Source organism: Megascapheus bottae, chromosome 13 (genome assembly GCF_031878675.1).
Source record: "Megascapheus bottae isolate mThoBot1 chromosome 13, mThoBot2.hap1, whole genome shotgun sequence".
NCBI lineage: Eukaryota > Metazoa > Chordata > Mammalia > Rodentia > Geomyidae > Megascapheus > Megascapheus bottae.
This window is the reverse complement of record NC_143521.1, coordinates 11,002,446-11,018,807: the sequence shown is the minus strand read 5'-3', so window position 1 is coordinate 11,018,807 and position 16,362 is coordinate 11,002,446. Positions and strand designations below refer to the sequence as shown.

The 16,362-nt window shown below is 41.0% G+C and overlaps 1 protein-coding gene across 4 annotated transcripts in view; it reads left to right on the top strand.

Moving 5' to 3' along the window:
* Gpat3 (glycerol-3-phosphate acyltransferase 3) overlaps positions 1–16,149 on the top strand; it is a 63,359-nt gene extending 47,210 nt beyond the window's left edge. For all 4 annotated transcript variants that reach the window (XM_090343287.1, XM_090343289.1, XM_090343288.1 and 1 more), the window contains 8 exons: positions 97–186; positions 3,266–3,359; positions 8,419–8,534; positions 10,968–11,023; positions 12,191–12,276; positions 12,926–13,054; positions 13,955–14,034; positions 15,432–16,149. In XM_090343287.1, coding sequence (XP_090199413.1) covers positions 97–186; positions 3,266–3,359; positions 8,419–8,534; positions 10,968–11,023; positions 12,191–12,276; positions 12,926–13,054; positions 13,955–14,034; positions 15,432–15,555 — 775 coding nt within the window. In that variant the 3' untranslated portion in view covers positions 15,556–16,149. The remainder of the gene's footprint in view (positions 1–96; positions 187–3,265; positions 3,360–8,418; positions 8,535–10,967; positions 11,024–12,190; positions 12,277–12,925; positions 13,055–13,954; positions 14,035–15,431) is intronic.
* The last annotated feature ends 213 nt before the right edge of the window (positions 16,150–16,362 follow it).

The window sequence follows — 16,362 nt, the reverse complement described above, 5'->3', positions numbered from 1 at the left end:
AACAGGATGCTGCGTGAATGAGTACATTAAAGCTTCTTTGTGTTGTTTCTTGAGAATGCTAAGAATTGTACAATAAAATGATTTTTTTTCCCTCAGTGTCAAAAACTGGCTGAGTGAGCTGGTACATCTGACTTGCTGCCGAATCTGTGTTCGATCCCTCTCTGGTACTATTCATTACCATAACAAGTGAGTGTCCAGGCTGCCTGCCAGCCCTGCTGGAGATGAGCAGAGGGTGGGTGGTGGGTGGGTGGGAGGCAGCAGGTGGAGTGTACTTTTAGTGAATTTATCCTTGTTTGTTCACCTCTCACAAGGTATAACAAGATGGTCTATTTGCAGATAGAATAAGAATAGACATGCAATAGTGCTTCATCATTGAGCATTAACTATGAGCAAGCCAGCCCCTTTCTCTCTTGTTGGTCATTTGTATTGGAGAGGTGCCATTACTCCATGTTACAAATAGAGAGATGGAAGCCTGGATTTGCTTGTTCAGGGTCAATAACAACGTGGAAGTTTCAAAGCCAGATTTTAAATTGAGTTTGTCTGTCCTGTTGACATATACCTTAATCCTACTTAAAAAGCTGGGATGTGGAAGTTCTCAGTTTAATATCATTCTGCTTTTTTTTCCTTTTTTTTTTTTTTGGTCAGTTCAGGGGTTTGAACTCAGGGCCTGAGCACTGTCCTTGAGCTTTCTCAAGGTTAGAGCTCTATTACTTGAGTCACAGCACCACTTCCGACTTTTTCTATGTATGTGGTACTGAGGAATTGAAGCTGGGTCTTCGTGCATGCTAGGCAAGCACTCTACTACTAGACCAAATTCTGGGCCCTTTAATGTCATTCAGGGCAGAAAAATGGTGGAGTACCAGATGAGCAAGCAACTTGAAAGACCGTAGGGCTCTGAGATTAAACCCTGGCACCCCAAAATAGTAATACTATTATTATTAATAGTAATAATAATGATAATGATAAGCTGACAGAGCTCTAGAGGGGTAAAGTCTAGAAGCCTACGTTTCTTTCTGTCATACCTTTTCTAGAATTCCAAACCTGATCCTTAAATTACTAAATTCTGCTTTTTTTCATCCCTAGCTAGAGACCATAAAGGTAGCTAAGGAAAGTTCCTAAGTGAAAATGACTGATCACTCATGAATTACTTTTTTGTCAGAGCATTTTTTTTTGTGGGTCATGGGACTTGAACTCTGGGCCTGGGCACTGTCCCTGAGTTCTTCAACTCAAGGCTACTGCCCTGTCCCTGTGCCTGGATGTTATCCCTGAACTCTTCAGCTAAGGCTACCACCTTACCCCTTGAGCTTCCGCCCCACTTCCCATTTTCTAGTGGTTAGTTGGAGATAAGAGTCTCACATTCTTTATTGCCCCGGCTGGCTTTGAACAGTGATCCTCAGATCTTAGCCTTCTTAGTAGCTAGGATCACAGGATTGAGCCACCACGCTCGGCTATCAGTTCATTTTTATTTTAAATTACAAAAGTACCTTTTTAATGATTGGTATTTCTGTCTCATTTGTAGAAGGAAAATATGTTGTCATTTGGCTTACCATGTGTTACTAATATAAAAGGCTCTTTAAATTTTAAAATTAGATCTGGAGGTAGTGCCTGATGGGAGTGAAATAGATGAGTGAGAACTTGAGTCCCTGAGCTTAAGACCCAGTACCAGTATACACACAAAGGGGAAAAAACAAAATTAAATTAAAATGTTCAGTTATATGATTTTGTAATTAGTTTATGAGTTTTGAGATGAGGAGTAAAAGAGCTTTTTAAAAATTGTGTAGGTGATGAACAGAGGGGGTTACAGTTACATAACTAAGGTAACGAGTACATTTTTAAAAATATTGTTACCTCTCCCTCATTTTCTCTGCTTTCCCCTCCCCAGCAAATTGTAAAGTTCCAACATAGTGTCTAGTGAGTATCATTATTGCGTTACTTCATCCTTCGTCCTGCTGTTTCTATCTCTTTTCCTTCTGCAGATCAGATAAACTTATACAAAAGACAAAGAGTACAGAAAACTAAAAATAAGAAAGGAAAAGAGAACGATAAACAGTACATAATAAAACCTCTTGTTTTCAATTCTTGGAGTTCACTTTGATATGCTTCATTATATATGGTTGTATGATCTATTGATTATGCTATTGTGATGTTCTGCTAAGAAGATCACAGACAAATAGTTATTAAAAATGAGAGAAACCATGCAACCTACATTTCTTTGGGTCTGGCTTGTTTTGCTTAATATAATTTTTTCTAGGTCTTTCCATTTCCTTATGAGTGGGCAATGTCATTTTTTTTAGATGGAAGCATAGAATTCCATTGTATATGTATACCACATTTTCTTGATCCGTTCATCTACTGAGGGGCATCTGGATTAGCTTCATATCTTAGCTTTGGTACAGAGTGTATTATTCATATAGAAGTAATTCTAGTTTGAAGATCATATGATAAAGTCTTTATTCTCTTAATGAGCCTAAGAAAAACTTTATTGGTATCTAGTGTTGATTTATTTCTTAGTCCAAGATGGACAAACTAAATTATGGGCCTGAGGGCCAAGTTTGGTCTCTTGTTTTTTTAAACCAATAAATTTTCATTGGAACACAACCATGCTTATTCATTATATAGTAACTTTAGCTGTCTTTTGCCACAGTAGAGCCCAGTAATTGTGACAACCAGGGATTATCTCATCTGAAATAGTAACAGAATAGTTAAGATTAAGCAACCACATGAATTGTAAAGGAGAAGTTATAGGATCCTTATTCCATTTTTTTTTTGCCAGTCCTGTGGCTTGAACTCAGGGCCTGAGTGCTGTCCTTGGGCTTTCTCAAGGCTAGCACACTACACTTGAGCCACAGCACTACTTCCAGCCTTTTCTAAATATGTAGTACCGAGGAAGCGAACCTGGATCTTTGTGCATGCTAGACAAGCACTCTACCACTAGGCCAAACTCAACTCGTGGTTCCCCTTAATCCATTCTTTTTTTTTTTTTTTTGGCCAGTCCTGGGCTTGAGCTCAGGGCCTGAGCACTGTCCTTGGACTTTCTCAAGGCTAGAGCTCTACCACTTGAGCCTCAGCACCACTTCCGGCTTTTTTCTATGTATGTGGTACCGAGGAATTGAACCCGGGTCTTCATGCATGCTAGGCAAGCACTTTAACCACTAGGCCAAACTCCCGGCCCGGCCCTTAATCCATTCTTATCTTTGTTAAATAGTGAGTCTCCACTCGTTGATGGTCATGTCCTATGGTCAGCATGCGTCTGTTTTTCCTGCAGGCAGCACAGGCCCCAGAAGGGAGGCATATGTGTGGCCAACCACACTTCTCCCATAGATGTTTTGATCTTGGCCACGGATGGATGTTATGCCATGGTAAGTTCAGCTCGTCAATAATGTCACATTATTGTATGTTTTAGGGATTGCTCAAAATTTCAAGTTATTTTGGCAAATTAGAAGTTCCATATTAGAAATTTGGCTGTGATATACTATTGTACATATATGGACTAGATGACATATGTTACCTGAGGAAAAACAGTGCAAGAAAAAGAAAGAAGATAGCCCATGAGAGTTAAGGTAGTTAAAAAAAATTAACTTACTGGAACAGAATCTGCAGGGTACCAGAGGGAGGGGTAAGACTAATGGAGAGGGTGAGTGAGGATGAATGTAGGTGGAATACTTTATCTGAATGTTTGAAAACAGAGTAAAGAAAGCCAGACATTGATGGCTCACTCCTGTAATCCTAGCTACTCTGAAGGCTAAAATCTGAAGATTATTGTTCAAAGCCAGCCAGGGAAGGAAAGTATGTGGCACTCTTAACCAGCAAAAATTAACCAGCAAAAATGCCAGAAGTGGAATCTGTGACTCAAGTGGTAGAGTACCAGCCTTGAATGAAAAATGAAAATGTGAGGCTTAGTATACACACACAGAAAGAAAGAAAGAAAGAAAGAAAGAAAGAAAGAAAGAAAGAAAGAAAGAAAGAAAGGAAGGAAGAAAGAAAGAAAGGAAGAAAGGAAGAAAGAAAGGAAGAAAGCAGAATAATGAGTTTGTTTTAAGATTTGTGGGGGTGTGGGTGTGATAGAGTTGAGTTTGATCAGGTGTTAATACACTGTATGCCTGTATGGCTATGGTGGAATGAAAGCTTCTCACTGTACAACTAATCTATGCTCATTAAAAAATAAAAAAATTAACTTACTTGAATGTAGACTTGATTGACTTTATATAAAGTTGGTTCTATTTTACATTAAAATCTTGCCAAGTTTAATTATGCTTTGTAACATTAAAGTCTTCCTCCTTAGAGCTGTACAGATTCCCCAGACAGCCAATTAGATTTGTCTCCCCTCAGGGAGGTACATGCAATTAAAAACAAAGTCTCTCTTCAATAATGATCTAGCAAGAAAGGACAATATTGGCCGGGAGTTTGGCCTACTGGTTAAAGTGCTTGCCTAGCATGCATGAAGACCCAGGTTCGATTCCTCGGTACCACATACATAGAAAAAAGCCAGAAGTGGTGCTGAGGCTCAAGTGGTGGAGCTCTAGCCTTGAGAAAGTCCAAGGACAGTGCTCAGGCCCTAAGCTCAAGCCCAGGACTGGCAAAAAAAAAAAAAAAAAAGAAAGGACAATATTGGTACTGTACTATGTTTCTAAGATACTGTCCACAGCCTCAAAAAAGGAAAAGAAAAGATATGAGGATCCTGGTTCTAAGCCAGCTGGGGAGGAGAGAATGTGATGAGACTCTTATCGCCAATAAACTACCCAAAAATCCAGAAGTGGTGCTGTGGCTCAAGTGGTAGAGCACTCACATTGAGTGAAAAAAGCTCAAGGACAGAGTTCAGGCCCAGGGCCAGCAAAAACAACAAGCAAAAACCAAACCAAATCAAAACAAAACAAAAAAACATTAACTAAACCCTGAAATGCCTTTCATGAGGAAGGAAGCATATTCCAGCATTTCTCCAATATTTGATCTTCTTTTGCTCTTACATAATAATCAAGGTTTCTTGTATTTATCTTCCCTGTGTCAGGTAGACCATTCTGGAAGATCTCCTTTCCTGACCAGCATTAAATGTGTCCTGAGCTAGAATGACAGGAGGGGTGTCTGGGGATTTTTCCATAGTCTCTTGGTGTTAGATTTTACTTCACTTATATAACCTCTGGTGATTAGCTTTATTTCCTCTTTCTGCATTGCTATGTGTTAAAAATTGTTGTATTTTAATGTGTTTATTTATTTTTTATAGTTTTAATTTTTTGCCAGTCCTGGGGCTTGAACTCAGGACCTGGGAATTGTATCTGTGCTTTCTCAAGGCTGGCACTCTACTATTTGAGCCACAGCCCCACTTCAGGATTTTTCTGTGTATGTGGTTCCCAGGAATTGAGCCCAGGGTTTTGTGTATGCTAGGCAAGCACTCTACCACTAGGCTACACTCCCGGCCCCAATATGTTTATTTTTTAATATTTATATTAAAAATTTTAATCTGTATCTCTTTTCCTTCCTCCTCCCTTCCTCCATCCTTCTCCTCCTTCCTTCCTTCCTTAGTTCCTTTGACTGGCACCAAAGGGGTTTGAACTCTGTGCCTCACATTCTTTCAGTCAGCATTTTTGCTCATTCCTAGTGCTCTACCACTTGAACCTCATCTCCTATCCAGCTTTTTTGCTGATTAATTGGACATAGAATTTTTTTTTTGCCAGTCCTGGGCTTCAGCTCAGGGCCTGAGCACTGTCCTTGGACTTTCTCAAGGCTAGAGCTCTACCACTTGAGCCTCAGCACCACTTCTGGCTTTTTTCTATGTATGTGGTACCAAGGAATCGAACCTGGGTCTTCGTGCATGCTAGGCAAGCACTTTAACCACTAGGCCAAACTCCCGGCCCCGGACATAGAATTTTTTTGCCAGTCCTGGGGCTTGAACTCAGGGCCTGAGCACTGTCCTTGGACTTTCTCAAGACTAGTGCTCTATCACTTGAGCCACAGTACCACTTCTGGCTTTTTCTGTGTATGTGGTACTGAGGAATTGAACCCAGGGCTTTGTGCACTTCTACCAGTAGGCCACACCCCCAACCCCTCAAAACAAAATATTGAACACTGTGTACAGTTACAGACATAAAAATATATGTGCACAGAATTTGGCGAAAATGCAACCATATACTCAATGTACACACGGAAACTGAACTAGGAAGCTTGAAGAGAGGAGTGGTTGGACAGTGGAAATAATGGATGTGACTGATCAAGAGGTATTGTACACATAGATTGACATGTTAAATGGAAGTGACCCCTCTTTTTTGCCAACCTGGGGCTTGAACTCAGAGCCTGGGCACTGTCCTTGGGCTTTCTCAAGGCTAACAGTATACCACTTGAGCCACAGCACAACTTCTGGCTTTTTCTGAGTGTGTGGTACCCAGGAATTGAACCCAGGGCTTTGTGCCTGCTAGGTAAGCACTCTACTAGTAGGCCAAACACCTGGACCCTGGACATAGAATTTTGTGGACTCTCTTGCCTTGGTCTCAATCTTTTGAGTAGTTAGGATTATACACATGAGGTACCAGCACCTGGCTAAACTCATTTTTATTGTTTTGCATTAGTTGCCCAAGTGGGGTTTCATTGTGACATTTATTCAAATGTATACATTTAATCCTGATCAATTTTAGCCCTTGGAACCCTCTCTTGAACCTCTTGCTCCCTCCCCCAATCCTTAAAACAATTTAACAGGCGTCATTGTTCTATTTTTGTACATACAAATCAACTACTTTGACTACGTTTGCCCTCAGTCACCTTCTTTAGCCCTGCCTCCTCTTGCTGGTGCCCCTCCCCTCCAGCCTGATTTAGTTTCCAGTCATTCACTTTTTTTTCTGTGTGTGTATATTAATTATACCAAGAGGGTCTCAGCATGTATTATATTTTAGTGGCTCTCTGTATTGCTTTTCTCTCTTCCTGCCCTCCAATCTTCTATAGATAAACAGCTTTCACTGAGATTCCCTGTGCTGTCTTCAGACATAATTGTACTATATTTCAAAATTATTTACCTTCTATCTTCTCTCTCTCTTCCCCCATCCTCCCTTCCAATAGTCCCTATAACTAGTAGCATTGTGCCTATGCTTTCACTTTGTTAAAGTCTTCAGGATAGACTTTTGAATTACTGAAAAGCATACTAAATAAATGTGTAATCTCGAGGGTGTTGCCTACCTTCTTCTCTGCTTCCCTCAAGTGAAAGGTGAGTGATCCTGGTTCCATAGCCTTGCATTGGAGTATATCAGCAAGATGTGAAACCCATAGCAGTCCATGGGTATGAAATGGTATTTCACTATAGTTTTAATTTGCATTTCTTAATCCTGAGCAATTTCTTGATTTTCTTTTCCCTCCGTCCCTCCTTTCCTTTCATTCCTTTTTTCTTCCCTCTTTATTCCTTTTCCTCCCCTCCCCTCCTTCCTTCTTTCCTTCCCTACATCTCTTTCCTCTCTCCCTTCTTTGTTTTATATTAGTTGTTTTTTTTTTTTTGCCAGTCCTTGGGCTTGAACTAAGGGCCTGAGCACTACCCTTGGGCTTTCTCAAGCTCTACCACTTGAGCCATAGCACCACTTCCAGCTTTGTCCATGTATGTGGCACTAAGAAATCAAACCTAGGTCTTTGTGTATGCTAGGCAAGCACTCTACCACTAGGCCAAACTCCTAGCCCTGTCTTACATTAGTTTTTTGAGAAAAGGGATTTCATTGTTACATCTCCAACACATATTCTAAGCAATTTTGATGGGTATTGATAGTATATCTATTTTTTTCCTTTTTCTTTTTGTGCCAGTCCTGGGGATTGAACTCAGGTCTGGGCTCTAGCCCTGAGCCTATCTGTGGTTAAGACTAGCACTCCACCACTTGAGCCACAGAACCACTTCCAGTTTTCTTGTGGTTAACTGGAGATAAGAGTCTTCTGGACTTTCATGTCCAGATTTGAGCCATGATCCTCAACACTCAGCCTCCTGAGTAGCTAGGATTACAGGTGTGAGCCATCTAATTTTTAAAGCTAGAGAGGATAGCTACTAATGTAATCTAACTTAAAATTCATGATACTACCAATTAAAAAGTACTTTCTGGGGCAGGGAGCTTGGCCTAGTGGTACAGTGCTTGCCTAGCATGTGCAAAGACCTGGGTTCAATTCCTTGGTACCACATATAGAGAAAAAGCCAGAATTGGTGCTATGGCTCAAGTGGTAGAGTGCTAACCTTGAGAAAGCCCAAGGACAGTGCTCAGGCCCTGAGTTCAAGGCCCAGGACTGGTTAAAAAAAGAAAGTACGTTCTGTTTCTGTCTGGCCTTTCAAGTCCTTTGATCAAACTTAATTGTATTAGCAGAAGGAAGCCAATCTTATCTTTGAGGGAGGAATAGGAATTTATTGGTACTTTGAAGGGGAAAAAAGCTTTCTTTGAATAACTGTGCCTTTTCCCTTTTTTTTCCTAGGTTGGCCAGGTTCATGGTGGGTTGATGGGAATGATTCAGAGAGCGATGGTCAAAGCCTGTCCACATGTCTGGTTTGAGCGCTCAGAAATGAAGGATCGACACCTGGTTACTAAGAGGTAAGCAGTGAAATGAACCAATATTCTTTGATCATTTATTCCTCTGACAGAGAGGTCAGAATATCCTTACGAAATCATGTGGAGGTCTGTTTATAGCTAGATTATTCTGCTGAGTCACCTGGCTGGAATTAACAATGAAAAGGAAACCTGCACGTAGTGTTAGTGGGAGATATGAAGAAATGCACAGCGCATGTGTATCTTGCTGTGACTTAGGAAGTGCTTTGGTTGTCAGCCTGAAGGCTAACTAATTGGTAGTATTTGGGGGATCCATATTTGATTATTTGCTGAATGACCCTTATTACTCAAACCCAGCAGATCTAATAATGCTTGCCAGCACTGTGAATAAACACGTGAGTCCATCAACTGAATAAGGGAAGAGGTTGATCTGAGCTCGCGGTGTCAGATAGTGCTGTCCACGACCTTGTGACCTCATGTTATGAGCATGTTGTGGTACAGCACATGATGGCACAATTGCATAGCCGAGAACACTGTTCACCTCCTGACAGCCAGGAAGCATTGCCAGGAACAAACAGAGACATCCTTGACCTGCTATTTTTTTTTCAGTGTCATGCCCTGTGTGGCCTAACTTTCTTCCTCCAGTTCTACCTCCTAAAGGTTCCACTGCCTCCTGCAGGGTGAATGCCATAGGAGCACAACCAAGCCTTTCACGTAGTGGGAGACTCTTCTCTAAACTACGGAAGGGAGGACAAGGAACCTGTGGGGCTTAGTGTAGAGATGGCCTACCTAGAACTTCTGCTCGGACAAGTTGGTTGTTGTTGTTGTTTTTGTTTTTTTTCCTAAAGTCTTGTGATCATTGCTTCTATAACTGTGAAGTGGGTCTGTGCTCTTCAATGAAAAATCCTTGTTGAAATCAGCTTCAACTTTAAAGAGAAAACCTATCAAAGGGACGCTGTGACAACTGCTCTCTTTCTCTCAGCCCTTTACCACACTGGTAGGCAGAGTTGAGAATTTGGGGCAGATAACAAGGTGGACAGAACCTAAGTCTGAAGAATTGTGAGTCTTTCTCAACTTTATGAAGTTTTCTTTCTTTTTTCTTTATTTTTCTTGAGGCCTTGGGTTTGAGGTCTTACTGCAGCAGCCTTTGATTATAGACATGTACTACCATGCCTGGCTGATGGTGTTATTTCCCAAGGAAGGTCAGAATGGCTTGTCTGGGAAGTCTACTTAATGGTTAATGTGCAGAGAGGTCCAGATAGGGCCAGTGTTCCCATTTGTCAGACAAGGAAAAACAATGGACAGGTACACAATTGTCTCCCATCTTTTTTTTTTTTTCACTTGTTCTGAGACTTGAACTCAGGGCCCGGGCTCTGTTTCTGAGCTTCTCTGTGTTCAATGCTAGTTCTCTATCACTTGAACTGCCTTTTTTCTGGGTATGTGGTACTGAAGAATTGAACTCAGGGTTCAGGCATGTTAGGCAAGCACTTTACCACTAAGCCACACTCCAAACTCCTGGGTCTTTCTTAAAGACTAGACACAGACAGGATATGTGTGTGATATAAAATGATAGAACATTTCCTTCAGAAGAATGAAATCCTAAGTTTAGTGCCCAGTGTTTCTAGTCTCCTCCCCAAAAATTCACACTGAAAATCATTTAATTTACAATTAGAAAGATGAAGTAGTACAGACTTCCTTATACTTTGTGTGTGTGTGTGTGTGTGTGTGTGTGTGTGTGTGAAAATTTGAATGCAAAGCCATACTTTCCCATTGTTCTTTTTTACTTATTGTATTTTATTGTTAGGGTGATATATAGAGGGATCATTTTTATTTACTTGGTTGGTACTCTACCACATGAGCCCTGGCTAGCTTTTTGCTGGTTATTTTGACATTAGAGTCTCATGAATTATATTGGTGTGGACTGGCTTTGATCCATGGTTCTTCACATCTCAGCAGCCCGAGTAGCTAGGATTATAGGCACCAGGTCTCCATACACTCTATTTTTGTTGTTGTTGTTTTGATATTGGGGTTTGAACTCAGTGCCAGAGTGTTATCCCTGAGCTTTTATGCTCAAGGCTAATGCTGTACCACTTGAGCTCCAGCCCCATTTCCAGTTAGTTTAGTGGTTGATTTGGAAATAAGACTCATAGAGTTTCCTACCCAGGCTGGTTTTAAACCATGATCTTCACATTTCAGTCTCTCAAGTAGCTAGAATTACAGGTGTGAGCCACCTGTACTGCGACAGTCCTGGGCCTTGAACTCAGGGCGTGAGCACTGTCTTTGGACTTTCTCAAAGCTGGAGCTCTACCACTTGAGCCTCAGCACCACTTCCGGCTTTTTATTATGTATGTGGTACTGAGGAATTGAACCTGGATCTTCGTGCAGGCTGGGCAAGCACTCTACCACTAGACCAAACTCCAGGCCCCCCATCTCATTCTTTTTAAAGGTAGACTTGTAATTCCTTATTTTTCTTCACAGATTAAAAGAACATGTTGCTGATAAAAGAAAGTTACCCATATTAATCTTTCCTGAAGGTAAGAGTGGAAGCTGGGGACCAGACTATAATATATAACACAAAAAACATCAGAAGAATGAGGAATACAGTTGGTCTAGAACTGGCATTCTTAACCCAGGGCTTCTGCTGTCCTATAGCAGTAGGTAGGTCCCTGTTATGAGATGTTTGCTTGAGCTATTCCCTCCTCTCCACGAAGATTTGGTGGAAGGCACGAGATAATCCTCCCTCTCTCCTTCCCTCCCTCCCTTTCTTCCCTTCCCTTTCCTATTTTTTTGTTCTTTTTTTTTTTTTTGCCAGTCCTGGGCTTGAGCTCAGGGCCTGAGCATTGTCCTTGGACTTTCTCAAGGCTAGAGCTCTACCACTTGAGCCTCAGTAGTGCTTATGGCTTTTTTTCTATGTATGTGGTACCGAGGAATCGAACCCAGGTCTTTGTGCATGCTAGGCAAGCACTCTGCCACTAGGCCAAACTCCCAGCCCCATTTTTTGTTCTTTTCTTTGTGCCAATCGTGGGGCGTGAACTCGGAGTCTGAATGCTATCCCTGAGCTCTTTTGCTAAGGCTAGAGTTCTACCACTTGATCCACAGCCCCACTTCCAATTTTTTTTTTTTTTTTGTAGTTTATTAGAGATAAGAGTCTCATGCATTTTCCCGCTCAAGCTGGCCTGGAACCCAAATCCTCAGATCTGAGACTGTGAACCACCAGTGCCCAGCATCTTTTTCATTTCTAAATATCATTTTGGAGCAATGATATTAGAAAGGCATTGTCTATGAGTTTTACTTTAATTGTATGCCAGGCCTGGGTGCTGTCCCTGAGCTTTCTCTGCTCAAGTGCTCTACCATTTGAGCCACAGCTCCATTTTATGTTTTTTGGTGGTTAGCTGGATATGAGTCTCAAGGGCTTTTCTCCTCAGAGTATCTTTGAACCATGATCCTCAGATCTCAGCTTTTTTTTTTTCTCCTTAGTCTCTTGAGTAGCTAGGATTTACAAGTGTGGGGCTCTGGCACTTAGCCTGTCCATGACAGTTAATTTAATGATAAAGTGAAAGTTTGTTACTACGTTGACTTACAGCTCCTTTATACAGCAACTAAAGATAATAAAAATAGATAAAATAAAACATCCTTACCTCTATGGGATTATAAAAGTATTTTACTTTTTAATGGTTTGCAAAATGACCCCTCCTTGGCAGGAACCTGCATCAATAATACTTCTGTGATGATGTTCAAAAAGGGCAGTTTTGAAATTGGCGGGACCATATATCCAGTGGCAATGAAGGTAAAAGAGATTGGGGAATCATGAAAAGCAGTATTGGGCTGGCAGCTTCACTCTGTTATAATTGTGAATCTAATTTCAAGAGAAAGGAGTACTTGCCTTTTCTGCTTGGATTAGCTTCAAAATCTCTATAACATTTTGTTCCATTCTTTTTTTCCCCGATGTCTATAGATACATACTGGGTCATAATGTACCAGGGGCAATGTTAAATACTAAGGACATGGTGATAGACAGACACTGTCTCCACTTCCATTGACCTTCCAGTGATGTATGGAGATGAATATTTAATGGTCATATAAATAAACACTTATTTTAGCACTCTACTTAGAAGAGTTGTTAGCTCTACTCAGTGGAGCTAGCTTGCCTCGTTCACTTGCTATAGTCATTTCTGTCAAGGGAAGTGACTTCTCTTGGGGTCTAGTGGAGCTACTTAATTTACCACCCTAAAAACATGGACATGAGAGAGGAAGGGAAGGGGTGAAATTCACTACCTGACTTACGTACCCATACCCTTAGGTAACTTATGCAACTGTCCATCATCTCTAATAATAACCATTTGAAACATTTAAAAAAAAGTAACTTTGACATGGGTCACAGAAGCTACCACTTAGTCTATAACTGGGATGTATTCCTTTCTCTTTTCTTTTTCCAGTATAACCCTCAGTTTGGGGATGCTTTTTGGAACAGTAGTAAATACAACATGGTGAGCTACTTGCTTCGTATAATGACTAGCTGGGCCATCGTCTGTGATGTGTGGTACCTTCCCCCCATGACCAAAGAGGTACTCCTTCGCAACCTCCCCTCTGTGCTACTTTGTTAAAACAGATCAAATCAAGGACCCTTGACTTGAAATCTGGGTGTCTCCATTTTCCATCCTATCTTTCTGCTGTTTCAGTAAATGATTTCTTTTTCTTTCTTTGCATTTTTAAAATGAGTTGTACAGAGGGATTTCATTGTTTTATCTCACACATTTATAATATATTCCAACCAATCCCACCTTGTCTATTACCCTCCTCTCCCCTTCAACAAGTTTTCTTATTCAATTTTTTTCATAGATGGATTTTTGCTGATGTTTTGTGTGTGTGTGTGTGTGTGTGTGTGTGTGTGTGTGTGTGTGTGTGTGTGTCTTCTGGGGCTTGAACTCAGGACCTCCTTATTTGCTGAAGGCTGGCACTCTACCATTTGGGCCCTATCTCTACTGAAGCATCTTTTTGCTGGCTAATTCGAGATAAGAATTTCATAGCCATTTCTGCCTGGCCTTTTTCCAACCATGATCCTTAGATCTCAGCCTCCTGAGTAGCTAGAAGTACAGGTGTGAGACACTAGTACCCAGCTTACAGCTGATTTGTTTCTTAATAACATACTGAATCTTCTCCACATCAGGCCATTTTATATTCAGAGGCTCTTTTCCATAATAATTTTACTGTTGGAATATTGAACCTACACATTATCAAATACTTCATTTTGGCTAAGACTAACAAAGAATTAAAGTTGTACACAGAATAACACAGTACTGTTTCTCTTGATCTAACCGATGATAGTTGCTCTGATTGTAAATAAAGATTTTTGAGTCAGAATATAAATCATAGATTTTAAAACAATTATAGATGGTTTGGATATAAGATATTTTAAACTATCAGTTAAATACCCACGATATACAACTTTCTTTCTTTTTAATCAGGAAGGAGAAGATGCTGTCCAATTTGCTAACAGGGTTAAGTCTGCTATTGCTGTGCAAGGAGGATTGACTGAACTTCCCTGGTAAGAAAGATTATTTTACAAGCACTGTTTATTTTTGTTGTTTTAGCTGGGAGGCTTATTAAATGCAGCTGAGTGCATGAGTCAGGGTAGGCTGCCAGTTCCAGGGTCACAGAAATTTGCTTATGATTTTGGAGGCCAATACCTCCCTTGCTTTCTCTTTCTTTTCCCTCCTTCCCTCTCTATCTACCCCCATCCTTCCCTACCTCTTCTTCCCTATCTCTCCTTCCTTAGTTCCCCTTATTCTCTCCCTCCTTCCCTCCCTCCCTCCCTCCCTTCTTTCCCTCTCTCTCTTCCCTTCCCTCCTCCTTTCTGCGCTCTCTCTCTCTCTCTCTCTCTCTCTCTCTCTCTCTCTCTCTCTCTCTCTCTCTCAAGTTTGATGAGAACAATTATGCTTTCTAATTCTATCCTTCTCTCTTTATCTCTTTTTCTTTTTCTTTTTTTTGCCAGTCCTGGGGCTTAAACTCAGGGCCTGAGCACTGTCCTTGGGCTTTCTCAAGACTAGAGCTCTACTACTGGAGCTACAGCATCACTTCTGGCTTTTTCTGTGTATGTGGCACTGAGGTACCGAACCCAGGGCTTCGGTCATGCTGGGCAAGCACTCTACCATTAGGCCAAACTCCTGACTCTATTTCTCTAATTTTTACTAAAGCTACTGTTACATCCTTTTTACGGAGTTTCTGATTTCAGTTTTACATTTCTTCTTTCTACAAGTAAGCTTTTCTTTATCTCTCCCTCCTTTTTGTTTTTTTGGCCAGTATTGGGGCTTGAACTCTGGGCCTGGGCACTGTCCAGTGGAGCCACAGCGCCACTTCTGGCCTTTTCTGTTTATATGGTACTGAGGAATGGAACCCAGGGCTTCAAGCATGCTAGGCAAGCACTCTACCTCTAAGCTACATTTGCAGCCCTCTCCTTCCCTCTCAAGTTTTTGGTTTTTTGAATAGGGTGTTTGGCAAGGCTCCATGTTTATACTTCCCAAATATCAAATAGCTGGGATAATAGGCATATGCCACCACATCCAGGTTTTTTTGTTTTTTAGTTTATATGGAGTCCCAATAACTTTGATCATGCTGAACTTGTACTATAAACCTCAATTCCTACTATTTCTTCCCATTCAAAGTAACTGAAATTACAGGCCTATAGCTACTGCTCTTGGCCCATGAGGTATAGGTATATCTCATGGGAACTGTCCATACTGTTCCCTGGATAATTGTAGTCTGTGGTTCATTTTCAAGCTTAGGATTCGTAGATAGGTTTGACTCGTGAAGCCTGAACATTGCCTTGGCCTCAGGCAGATGTCCTGTGTGGAGGTTAAGTTCTGTCTTTCTCGGCTTTGAGTTTTCCCTGGCTAATTAATCTGCGATTATCCATCACTATACTTACTACCTTTCCATTTCCAGGGATGGAGGGCTGAAGAGGGCAAAGGTGAAAGACACCTTTAAGGAAGAGCAGCAGAAGAATTACAGCAAGATGATTGTGGGCAATGGATGTCTCAATTCAGAATCGGATGGGCATCCCCTGTAGATAAACGTGGCTTTCCAGAGCTAGCCTGCAGAAACGGAAGAGTATCCCCTATCCCAGGATTTTGCTTTATATTATTGTTTATTATTAATCTGTATGATGATTGTTTCTACCTCTTTGTGCCAGAGGCAGACCTTCCAGGTGCCCTTTTTGGCTTTTGTTGATAGAGCACTAGCCCCATACATTGCAAGGTAGTTTTCTAAGCTCGAACTGAGTCTGCCTTGTTTGATGGGGTCATTAGTGATTGATTGAAATATTTGCATGGGGGAAAAATACTTTTCCAGTGTGACTGGGGCATGTTGACAGGGTCATTCTCCTAATAGAGCCTGGTTTCTGTCTTTTTAACTCTCCTTCTCAGCACCTAATGTTGGCATCCTGTGTCAGTGTGGGGTCAGCATTATGGTAACATTCTGCTAGAAGGTTGAAAAGGAAAACGTAAGGTTGTCATGAAGGATGAAGACAACTTGGGTACCGCCAGATCAGAAAGTGGAAAGGAAATATAAAGTATTTTCTGCTAGTGGATTAGAAGAGAAATACTATTTGTTAAGCCTCTCCAAAGAAAATTACATGGAAGTGAATGTGTGTGTGTGTGTGTGTGTGTGTGTGTGTGTGTGTGTGTACGCACATGGATGTGTGCATATGCGTGTGTGTTTATTTATGTGCAACTTACAACACATTTCAGCAGCTTCAGTGATACTGAGCTTAGTTTTTTCTTGAGTGTATGTTAGGGATTCCTTCCTGTCTATTGATTTACTTGCTTTTGTAGCCAAACATTTCAAAATAGAAAGGAGCCTATTTAAAAAATAAAAC